This window comes from Chiloscyllium plagiosum, unplaced genomic scaffold (assembly GCF_037043375.1).
Source record: "Chiloscyllium plagiosum isolate Xiang-an unplaced genomic scaffold, Cpla_swu_hap1 HiC_scaffold_9, whole genome shotgun sequence".
Classification (NCBI taxonomy): Eukaryota; Metazoa; Chordata; class Chondrichthyes; order Orectolobiformes; family Hemiscylliidae; genus Chiloscyllium; species Chiloscyllium plagiosum.
Window position 1 is genome coordinate 47,112,011 of NW_028270147.1, and position 12,933 is coordinate 47,124,943.

At 39.3% G+C, this 12,933-nt stretch overlaps 1 protein-coding gene across 2 annotated transcripts in view; it reads right to left on the reverse strand.

The window, feature by feature from the left end:
* Nucleotides 1-3,779: 3,779 nt before the first annotated feature.
* Nucleotides 3,780-12,933, reverse strand: part of LOC122554345 (uncharacterized) — a 98,491-nt gene continuing 89,337 nt past the window's right edge. For both annotated transcript variants that reach the window (XM_087990273.1, XM_043699219.2), the window contains 2 exons: nucleotides 12,510-12,666; nucleotides 3,780-6,545 (listed from right to left, as the gene is read on the reverse strand). In XM_087990273.1, the coding sequence (XP_087846399.1) occupies nucleotides 5,779-6,545; nucleotides 12,510-12,666 (924 nt within the window). In that variant the 3' untranslated portion in view covers nucleotides 3,780-5,778. The remainder of the gene's footprint in view (nucleotides 6,546-12,509; nucleotides 12,667-12,933) is intronic.

Sequence of the window (12,933 nt, forward strand, 5' to 3'; positions counted from 1 at the left end):
GCTGGTCTATAATTTCCCGGATTATTTCTGTTGCTCTTCTTAAACAAAGGAACAGCACTGGCTATTCTCCAGTCTTGTGGGACCTCACCTAAAGGGGATATGAAGATTTTGTATGAGGCCCCACCCTCACCTCCTTTGATATTCTGGGATAGATTCCATCAGGTCCTAGGGGTTTGTCTATCTTAATGCTGTTCAAAACACCCACCCTTTTTTATATTGACATGCCCTATAATATCAGCATATCTCTCTCTAGACTCACCATTATACATAACCTGGGATTTTCCTTAATCCTATTTGTCAAGGCTATTTCTTGTCTCCTTTTAGCCTTCCTAACACCTGTTTAAATTCTTAGTCATTAGTCTGTCTCAATTTAGTACTTTCACCCGAGGATTACTCTTATCTTCCCTAATCAGTAGCACAACTCCTCTATTTCTTTTATATCCCTCTCTATATCACCTGAAACATCTAAATCCTGGAACATTAAGCTGCCAGTCTCGTTCCTCTCGTAACTAAGTCTCTGTAATAGCTACAATGTCATAGTGTCTAGGTAACGCTTCCCATCCCTGGTGCATCACTGTGTCTGAAGCTAGGACTACAGCTCATTGCTCAAGGAACTTGGGCTCAGAGTCAATCAACACTTACTCCGAAGTGGTCATGATGAACCATAATAGGGTCCACCAGCTTTCACATACTACAGCAACACATTGTCTAGCTTTGCACCTTATTTTTATATAATTAGATTTTCAATTGAAAAGAAAATTCACTACAGATATTTAGTTTCCAATCAGTAAACGTTCCTTCTAATTAGATTCTAACCTGAAAACAAGTCCTTTAACAGAGAATACTCACATGCCAATCACTTAACTGTGATCACACTGTCTCCCAGCTCTCAGGCTCTGGTCTGCTCTTGCACCCACTGATCTGTGGAAGTAGTTTAGAAAACAACACACAGCAATACCTCTTTCCCCCCCTTCACCAAACTCCCAACTTGACCAAACCCTGAAGTCTTCACAGCTTGCAATTCATGCTGACTACACTCAAAGCCTTGTTTTTATGAGGTTAATGGTGCAGCAGTTAATGGTGATTCACAATTCATAGAAACACAGAAAATAGTAGAAAGAGTTTTTTCTTCATCTCAGTCCTGAATGCCCTATATCCATTGATTGTGATCCCTGGTTCTGGACTTTCATCGGGAACATCCATTTACCCTGTTGAGTCCTGCTAGACTTTCATATGATTCTATGAGATTCCCTCCTCATCATTTTTCTAAATGCCCGAACCAATCCAGACTCTCTTCGTACATCAGCCTTGACATTCCAGGAATCAATCTGGTAAACCTCTGTTGACATAGTTATAATATTCTTTCGAGGGTAAGAATGAACTGCACACAATACTTTAGTTGTGTATATAAAGACACACCTGTTCCTGTACTTGAATTCTTTTGCTATGAAGACCAACATATCACTTACCTTGTTCACTGCCTACTGCACCTCCATGCTGATTTTCAGTGACAGATGTACAAGGACACCCAGTTCCTGTTGCACCTCCCATTTTCCAATTTATTGTCATTTAGATAATAATTTGGCTTTGTGTTTTTGCTATCAAAGTAGAGAACCTCACATTTAGCCACATTATATTTCATCTGCCATGCATTTGCCCACTCAGTCAACTTGTCCAAATCACACAGAAGCATCTCTACATTCTGCTCACAGTTCAACCTCTCACCCAACTTTTTGTTGTCTGCACACTCAGAGATATTACATTTAGCTCCCTCATCTAAATCATTAATATTGCTTGGGACCCAAGCACTCATCCCTGCAGTATCCCAATAGTCCCTCTTTGTGACATGGAAAAAGACCTGTTTATTCTTACTCTTTGTGTCCTGACTGTCAACCAGTTCTCTATCCATATCCATTTACTAGTCCTAATCTGATGTACTTTAATTTTACATACTCATCTCTTATGTGGGATCTTTTTAAAAGCCTTCTGAAAATCCAAGTAAACCATATACACAGGCTCCTCCTTATCAACTTTACTAGTCACATTGTCAAAATAAAAATCTGGTTGATTTGTCAAGCATGATTTCCCTTTCGTAAATTAATGCTGAATTCATTCATTCCTCATCATTTTCCAAGTGCTATGTAATTCAATATGGTTTCTTGCATTTTCCCTACTTATGATGTCAAGCCAACAGGTCTATAATTTGCTGTTTTCTCTCTGCCTCCCTTAAGTAGTAGGATTACATTAGCTATCTCCAATTCATAGGAATTGTTCTAGAGTCTATAAAATTATGAATGATGACCACCAATGCATCCAGTATTTCTGGTGCCACTCCCTTAAGTGTACTCTTAGATTATCAAGTCCTAGGGATTTATTAGTCTTTAATCCCATCAATTTGTCCTAACACTGATTCCCTTCAGTTCCTTCCTAATTAGCCTTGTAAGCCATTGTCAGGTCACTGTCCCATTTTATTTTTGTGTTCAACAGGAATGAACAATTTGTTGCAGTTGCTATATGTACTCTTTAAATATTTGCCACCATCATCTATTTAAGTAATGTTCCCCAATTTATCATACAATAATGCAAGCCATATCATTTTTCTCTGCCACAAATTGTGGGAAAAGATTTACTAACCCATGATAGGCCCACAAAAGCAAATTGGCCAAATTGTACCAGGACACCCAGAGTTCCCCAGCAGCTCACAAGCTGAGTCAGACATCATGTAGATAATGGAATACGCTTTAAGCTCCCATCGACATGACAGAGATCTCAAAGCCCTAAGGGCAGTTTCACAACCCAGCAATACCAAATCCACATAAAGAGCAGGTCAGAAAGAGAGGCACCACAGGACAATGGAAGCACTTCACCACTTCAGAAAAGACTTTACTTCAGAAAAGACTTTAACACCTACCTGTGAAGATGAATGGAACCATGATACTGTCAGGATGTTACATTGTGTGAATGAACAGGGCATTCATCCAATTAACTGTTTTCCAATTAGCATCCTTGCAACTAAATTTTTCCATTTCCAGAAACATTATAGTTTCCTATTTCTTAATCAGTGTCATTGTGCAGCATTACTATAAAACTGGTCTCATCCTCAGTCCTAGAGGAGATATCTGTTCTACCTGTGCAGACTGTCAGTTCTGTTTCAGCCTAGTCAATTTCTCCTCCAGCGATATCGTTTGCGATAAGTGCAGGAAGGATGTTCCTGATGACCAGGGAGTCCAGAGCCAGGGATATGCCTTTTAGAACAGAGATGAGGAGAAATTTCTTCACCCAAAGAGCTAGTAGAATTTTCTGCCACAGAAAGTGGTTGAGGCCAAAACATTGATTTTTTTTCATGAAGGTATTAGATATAGTTCTAAGGGCTAAAGGGAAGAAGTGGAAAAACAGGGTACTGAACTGGATGATCAGCCATGCTCATATAGAATGTGGAGCAGGTTAAAATGGCCAAATTGCCTTCCCCTACTGCTATTTTCTATTTTTCTATGCCTCTATGTCATTGGGACATATCAAAGCATTTCACAGCAAATAAACTTACTTTTGAGTTGCAGTTACAATGAAATTTGCAGTCAATTTGCAAAGAATAGTGACCCATTAACCAAAATGACAATAACAGTAATTTATTCTGTTATTGGTGGCATTGATTGAACAATAATACGAGTCTGGATATCAGAGGAACAATGAATTGGAAAAATGGCTTTCCGTTGCTACAATCCCTGTGTATTTCATTAACTTATCAGCCAGACTATGCCACTTAATGGAATAAAATATTATTACTTACCTTGGATTAAGAAGTGTACGTCCTCTCACTGAGCCATGTTGACATTTTGGGGTAAGATAATTAAATACTCCAAAAGAGGAAAGAGCAAGATTGTTGGTGACAAAAAAAAATGCAGATTATCTCAGGGGTCAGAATTCTGCCTGCCACCTCAACTCGGCAGTTAGCCTGAATTCTTTTCCTGCCACAGCTAATTCAAATGCAGCTATGGCTTCAAAAGAGGTTCCCGTTATAAAAGAGCCTGCAACTGCTGGATATTAAAATCTAGTGATGCTACTAGATCACTAGTAGGACACTCCCTAAAAACATAATTAGAAAGAGGAACCATTGCTAAAATGGGAAGAAGCACTCTGGGGAAAAAAACTGAAGCATGCTGTTGCTCCTTCAAGACATAGTAGTACTCCACTCAGGCCTTACTCTGATCATTGTTTCATTTGGTGAGATGGCCAAAAGTACAGATAGCTGGAATCCCTGCAGGGAGGGGTGGTTCTGCAGTGCATTGAGAGAATAATGGTTTAATGACAAGTATTTGATCTCTTTTCCACCCTGATACTACGCCAATTCAGGTGGTATAGCTGAGGAAAAGCTCAGCGATGACAACTCAAATATGTAAGGAATACAAACAGAGAACAAAAGAACATTGTAGAAGACAAATCCATTGGGAAACCAAACAAATGAGAAATGGAAGGGTCAGCCACACGTGAGAAACATTCCTTCCAATGTTTCAACTGTTTACAATATATTATGTATTACATGGTATAATGTTACCATTATGAACGCATATTACAACATACTGCCAATACTATCAAAGAAATGCACCAATTTGTTATAAATGTGTTAAATACAGAAATTATAAGAGGACAAATGAAAGATAGAGTTAAAGGAAAATGGGAAGCCATGGCAAGCAGTAATAGATTTTATTATTTTCTTTAATATTGTTTTAAATGTTTACTCATGGAGGCAAGGATTAATAATATTGTAATAAAATTAATTCTGGGATTTCAACAGCCATTGTTTTTGTGTTGCACAGCATGAACTTAAAACTTAAAAACAATGCTCAATCGAGAAAACCTGGAATTCCAAGGAGCTGCCAGCAGTTTAAGGATTAAACCCACTTAGAATGTAAATTGGGGTGTGGACATAATTAACAATCACAAATAAAATTGTGAGAATACAAAATTGTTTTGAAATACATGATTTTGAGAATTTGAGTTCAATAAAAGTAAGACTTGCATTTTTGGAGCACATTTCTCACCAATGGGACATCCCAAAGTGTTTTAATTCTAATGAAGTACGATTGAAAAGTAGTTGATGCTGTAATATACAAAACATGGCATTCAATTTTCACACAGTAAGATTTCATAAATAGCAGTGTTGATTGTAATTTGATCTGCTTTAGTGATTTTAATTTAAGCATGAACATTGGTCAGGACATCAGAGAGAACTACCTTGTTTTCTTCAAAACAGTAGCATGGAATTGTTTATATCCATTTGAGAAGGTAGATGAGATTTCAGTTTAAAATCTGATCTGAAAGACAGCACTGGTGACAGTGCACACTTTCTGGATTCTGCACAGGAGGACCAGCTCAGATTTTGTTCTCCAGTCTCTGGAAATATTAATATAACTGACACCTCTGACTCAAAGGGAAGATTAGGACCACTATGCCATGGCCAATTGATGGCATGTCACTAATTAAGGAGAAAAAGACATTTTCTCTTTTTTGTTAAAAGAGGAATTTCACTGTCCAGCTAAATCTCTGTACTGGGCACTAGCATCATCAATAATGTGCACATACAATCTCAGCTTGTCCATGTTTTGACAAAATAGAAACATTAGTAAGCACTTTTTTTTATATCTTAGAGAAATCTGAAAGTAATAAATTAATTTATATTTTGTCTTCACTGTTATTGATAAAGGCTACGAGTAATACAACCACTCCCTCAATACGACTTAGCTTCAGTGATTCATATTTTGTGACCTACCACTTGTACACTTAGTCCTTGGGTTCGTTTTCAGGCTCAGAAAGTCGATAAATAACTGCACCACTTTTGCTATGCCGTGGGAAGACAAGCTTTTGCTCTTTCCCATTAGAGTTTTCTCTGTAGTCATCCTCTACAGCATGAACAGGATCACTATCAATTGGCCTCTTTGGAATGAAAACAAAAGTATCACAGTTGTCTTGTAAAGAAATATTATTTAGAGCACAATATGTTGATTCTTCAGCACATGAACAAGAGCTGTCTGATGACTGACTACTTGTGTCATATGCACATTTGAACATTTCACACTGCGGTATGTCTTGGGAAGATGTTTCAGAGCAGCATTCATTTATGAAGTCACTCCGAGTTTGTAAGTCACCTATATGGATTTTTTCTCCATGGGCTGTGGATTTAAGTTTGTCAATGCTCACTAAGTAATAGTGATTTTTGTCTAGTAAGTCTTCATTTGCCATGGGGCGAGGAGTCTCCCATCCTTTGGTAGCTAAATTGCATTCAGTGGCATTTTCAAAATCATCTCCTTTTAAACTTGAAGGTTTTGTTGCATCAGACTGAGAATATGGTGGTAAATCTTTATTTAGCATGTTATGGCTGTCAGTTGATGGCAAACTGTCATCAAAATTTTTACATTGACAAACACAGTGAACATCAGCTTGACTGTTCTCCAAACTACAGGTTTCAGATACAGATGGAATCTTGTCTTTACTTGGTTCTTCACTTGGACAATCACATCTGGTGGCCTTGGAAGGTTTAGTTTCATCAGCTAAACAAAAAAAAAATCAATTTAGTCGGACGAAAATGAGGGGTTGCATTGTTTTACTGGAATCAAATGCTTGCAATTTTTGCCAGGAAGAGTCCTATTTTAACTGAGTATATGAATGTTTTTGACTAAGGTAAAGTCATGCTCCTTTTGGGGGGTGGGGGGTGGTTTAGCAGGCAACCATCTCGGGAGGGTGCCCATTGCAATAGTGGACTGTTTTAAAGGGCTGGCTTGGTTCTCTGGCACTTCATTCCAGAGATTTTGTTCAACATTATTACCAACTTTGTGTTAATTCATGAACTCATACCTATTCCGGTGAACCCATATGCCAATTATCTCAACTTAGTGCAATATCGTCTCAAATCAAGAACCCCCACCAACATCTATCCCTATATCATCTCACCCAATACTGTATTAACCACAGGACAATCTCAAGAACCATACTGATATGAAATAAAGTTCTAATTATGTATTATAGATGTAAACACAAAAGCACACTTCAATACATTTAAATCCTGTTAAGGACATACTTGCTTATAAAAACAAACACTTGTATTCATGACTTCACAGTAAAGGCAGCTAATTCCTTAATAATCTTCTTACATTGTCAATCAATCTGTAAATGTACACTTCCTAACCCCATATATTCATAAAGTTCTATGACCAAGGTTTTGAAACTGCAAGAACAGTTTCTTTCCAACTCTCAACCATAGTAGGTAGATTTCTCAAATTTTAAACGGCCAGGACAGCAGTAACTTGCAGTAACCAAGAGGAGCTACATCTGTTCAAAAAATTCATAACTTGCACACTGGTCATTGTTTCAGAAAAATTGGTCCATTTGAAGTCAGTAGTGATTTCAAGTGAACCTGCTAAATTCTAGTTTCCCTCATTTGTGAATAATGTCCCACATCTGAATCACCCCTTCCAACTAGCAAAACTTATGTCTACCAGATATGGAGGTGACACTTCTGGAGTTAGGATCTCTCTGATAACTCAATGACTCACTGGCATCAGAATGAAACCGGTACACTGAGAACGTGGGTGCAATAATGCAGAATTCTAAGGCAAAGCGTATGCAGTGAAATTGCTTACTGACAGTCATGTTCATCTCTTCTTGAGTTCAGTTAAAATCTGAGGACCATAAACCTACAGGAGGCCCATGGTGCATGTGATAACTTTATAATGTAGCATCCAATTCTCATCTCTTGGCTCAATCATTCCTTAATGCACTATATCCTTCCATGCTTCAAAGAGTTTAATGATTGCTTAAATTTAGCAATGGTATCTGACTGTGGCAAAGCATTCTAATTATCCACTGTATAAAGGATTTTCTTATAAGCACTTTTCTGACCCTCAGTGATACTTATAATTGATAATTTCCTCATTTCTCACCCTAACCAAAGAACATTTTCTTTATCTGGTCAGTCTACTCAAACCCTTGGTAATTTTAGAAAAAGCAATTGAATGTCTTCTTAACATTGTTTCCTTTCAAGAAATCAGTACCTGTACATCAAGTCTCTCCTCTTAATTCTAAGTTAGAAATTTTTAATTTAAGTACAATAAAATTTCAAATCAAAGACTGACTCCTTACAGAGAGGACTTTACTGGAGTCAGAGAAATTAAAGGGGTGGCATTTATTGAGTATGGAGTAAAATGTATAAATTAAATACGACACTACTCTGAGCACATTTCTTAATTTAGCCTGTCTCACTCAACTTCGGATCCATGCGAGGTCAGGGGCATGACAGATGATCCCAAACGTGTGAGCAACAGGGGTTCTGGAACAGAATTTAATATTATGTACATTTCAATGAATTTAAGCAGGAGTGAAATATTTGTTTTTATACCAGATTAGTTGAAGGAATTTCAACTTATTGAAATTTTTTAAAATTAATGACAGGACTATTTTTAAAGAGTGTCATTATGCATAGATACATAATTTTATGTCAAAATGGCTCCTGCGGTTTGCCTATTGTAGATACTAGCCGGGGTGTAGGAAGGAAAAGGAGGTTCGTGTGTTATAAGTTGGCATATTGGCAGTTAGATGAATTGGGTTATAAAAGGGCTGTTGGTATAAATGGGAGCAAAAGTCATCATGGACGGTACTGGGGATTATTGGGGTCAATAAAATAACATAGAACAGTACAGTATAGTACAGGCCCTTCCGCACTGGATGTTGTGCCGACCGTTTATCCTATTTTAAGATCAAATTAACCTACATACCCTTCATTTTAGTATTATCTGTGTGCCTACTCAAGAGTCGCTTAAATGTCCCTAATGTATCTGACTCTACTACCACCACTGGCTGTGCATTCCAGGCACCCACCACTCTCTGCATCAAAAACCTACCTCTGACATCTCACCTAAACCTTCCACCAATTACCTTAAAATTATGCCCCCTTGTGACAGCCATTTCTGCCCTCAGAAAAAGTCTCTGACTATTCACTCCATCTTCACTCTCATCATCTTGTACACCTCTATCAAGTCACTTCTCACCCTTCATTGCTCCAATGAGAAAAGCACGAGTTATCCCAACCTTTCTTGAGAAGATATGCCCTCCAGTCCAGGCAGGTTCCTGGTAAATCTCCTCTGCACCCTCTCTAATGCTTCCACATCCTTCCTAGAGTGAGGTGACCAGAACTGAACACAATATTTTAAGTGAGGTTTAACTAGGGTTCCAGAGAGCTGTAGCATAACTTCACGGCTCTTAAACTCAACTCCCCCTAATGAAAACATTTACATGCCTTCTTAACAACACTATCAACTTGGGTAGCAACTTTGAAGGATATATGCACCTGGACCCCAAGATCCCTCTGTTCCTCCACACTGCCAAGAATCCTGCCTTTCACCCTGTATTCTGTATTCAAATTCGACCTTCCAAAATGAATCACTTAACACTTTTCCAGGTTGAACTCCATCTGCCACTTATCAGCCCAGCTCTGTTTTTGGCTAATGTCCTGTTGAAACCTACAACAGCCCACACTATCCATCACTCCACCAACCTTCATGTCATCGGCAAACTTACCATCCGACCCTTCCACTCCCTCATCAAAATCATTTATAAAAATCACAAAGAGCAGAGGTCCCAGACTGATTGCTACAGAACATCACTGGTCACTGAACTCCAGGCTGAATACTTTCTATCTACCACCACCTTCTGTCTTCTACGGGCCAGCCAATTCTGCATCCAGACAGCCAAATTTCCTTGTATCTCACAATTCCTAATGTTCTGAATGAGCCCACCATGGGGAACCTTATCAAACACCTTCTTAAAATCCACTTACACCACATCCACTGCTCTACCGTCAATGTGTTTTGTCACATCCTCAAAGAATTCAAAAAGGCTTGCAAGGGCATGACCTGCCCCTCACAAAGCCATGCTCACTATCTCTCAAACTATGGTTTTCCAAGTCATAATAAATCCTGTCTCTCAGAAACCTCTCCAATAATTTGCCCACAACAGATGTAATTCCCAGAATTATCCCTATGCCCTTTCTTGAACTGGGGAGTAATATTTGCCACCCTCCAATCATCTGGCTCTAATCCAGTGGACAGTGAGGATGCAAAGATCATTGTCAAAGGTATAGCAATCTTTTCTCTCACTTCCCATAGTAACCTTGAGTATATCCCGTCTGGCCCAAGGGACTTATCTATCCTTCAAAATTTTCAGCACATCCACCTTCTTGACATCAATCTGTTTGAGCATATCAGTCTGTTTCACGCCCTCCTCATAAATGTCAAGGTCCATCTCAGTAGCGAATACTGAAGCAAAGTATTCATTAAGGACCTCCCCTACCCCCTCCAACTCCAGGCACAAGTTCCCTCCATTATCCCAAATCAGTCCTACCCTCACGTGTAGAATGCCTTAGGATTTTGCTTAATCCTACCTGCTAAAGTTTTAAAAGTTTTTTCATGCCTCCTTTTAAATCTCCTTCAGTTTCTTCCTGGCTATGTTGTAATCCTCTAGAGCCCTGTTTGATCCCTGCCTCCTCAACCTTAACCAAACTTCCTTTTAATCTCTTGACTAGATGTTCCACATCCTTTGTCACCCAAGGTTCCTTCACCCTACCATCCCTTTCTTGTCTCAGTGGGACAAACCTATCCAGCAACTGCAGCAAGTGCTCCCTAAACAACCTTCACATTTCTATTGTGCATTTCCCTGAGAACATTTGCTCCCATTTAGGCATCCCAGATCCTGCCTAATAGCATTGTAATTCCTCCTCCAATTAAATACTTTCGCATACTATCTGCTCCTACTGCTTTCCATGATTATAGTTAAGGTCAGGAAGTTGTGATCACTATCACTGAAATGCTCTCCCACCAAGAGATCGAACAGCTGGCCTGGTTCGTTGCCAAGCACCAAATCCAACTTGGCCTCCCCTCTAGTCAGCCCGTCTACATATTGAGTCAGGAATCATTCCTGGACACACTTGACAGAAACTCCTCCATTCAAACTATTTGAACTAAGGAAGTTCTAATCAATATTAGGAAAGTTGAAGTCACCCATGACAACAACCCTGTTGCTTCTGCACCCTTTCCAAAATCTGTCTCCCAATCCGTTCCTCTGTGTCTCTGTTGCTATTGGGGTATGTGTAGAAAATTCCCAAGAAACTGACAGTTCCTTTCTGGTTTCTGACTTCCACCTATACTGATTCTGTAGACAAACGCTCCTTGATGACCTCCTTTTCTGCAGGTGTGATACTATCCCTGATTAGCAATGGCACTCCCACACCTCTTTTACCTCTCCCCCCTCATTTCTCTTGAAATATCAAAACCCCGGAACATACAACAACCATTCCTGCCCCTGTGATATCCAAGTCATTGTAATGGCCACAACATCATAGCTTCAAGTACTGCTCCATGCTCTAAGTTCATCACCCTTATTCCTGACACTTCTTGCGTTAAAATAGACAAACTTCAACCCATCACACTGACTACAAATTTGTCCTATCAACTGTCTATCCCTCCTCACAGACTCTCTGCATGCTGTATCTGGCTGTACACAAGCTACTCCACCCTCTGATCCATAGCGCTGGTTTCCATCCTTCTGCCAAACTAGTTTAAACCCGAAGAGCTCAAGAAAACCTTCCACCCAGGATATTGGTGCCCCTCCAATTCAGGTGCAACCTGTCCTTTTCTGTATAGGTACCATCTTCCCCAGAAGGTATCTCAGTGATTCACATATCTGAAGCCTTCCTTCCTACACCAGCCCTGCAGCCACTTGTTCATCTTGCTCTGTATTCCTAGCCTCATTAGTCCATGGCACCGGTAGCAATCCTGAGATTACTATACAGCTTGTCCTGTCTTGTAGCTCCCAACCTAACTCCCTATATCCTCTTTTCAGGTCCTCATCCCTTTCCCAAGCTATGTCATTGGTAATGATGGGTACCATGACTTCTGGCTGCTCCCCCTCCCCCTTAAGAATCCTGTCGACTCGATCTAAAACATCCCTGACATACACTGGCATAGATTGGGCGTGTGGACAGTATTAGGCAAACAGTGGAGTGAGGGGTAAGGGTTGGACGAATGTTTCCTGTAATAATCTTCATTTTTAAACATCTAGCACTGTGTCCAAACTTCAAGGCAGCTCTCTACTCATTCCACCACCACATTGGGCATTCACCTTTAGGTTTTCCCAGGTTGCCCACTCTGACCTCCAATCTAGCCCTTGCACTGAAAATGAAAAGTCCAAGCAGTCATATTTTTGCAAAGATCAGTCAACAGAGCTAGGAATTCTACACACCCAACCAAGAATGAAACCTAGGGCCTGTGTCTTAACGATCAGAAATAGATTACTATACTACAAGAAATATTTTGCTTCAGCCACAATCTCAGTGATGGATTGCGTACCACATACAAATACATCTGTGTTTTACATATGAAACATAACATTCTAACTTAAGCATTTTTATTTTCATTTGTTACCAGTCGATAAGGTTGAATATTTAAGGTTATAATCTTGCTTACTAAAAGGGTTCTTTTCTGACAGTCCAATTCCTCTGCCAGATGGGTCTCTGTCATGAATGAGATCTAGATCCTCAATATCATATCGTATTGGTTCAACTTGAAACCTAACATTTTTGTCTATTGTTTCCTTCATAGCAGCAGTGTCTTGCTGATCATCCTGCCAAGAAAATTTGATAACTTAAACATTTAAGTGCTAACACATGCACGATTACTTGTCAATTATAAAAATTCATTCCCTAGAGGACTTTCTTCTCTGCTGCTCAGTTATATTTGATTCTACCAGTGCATTAATTTTGAGAAATTCAGTTATTTTCCAGCTAGCTAGAAAAATCAAGAACAATTTAGTGAATCTTGTGGGACCTGTTTTCCAAAATCTTCCATTATATTATTCATGCTGAGCTCATAGACAAATCCTCATTAGTAT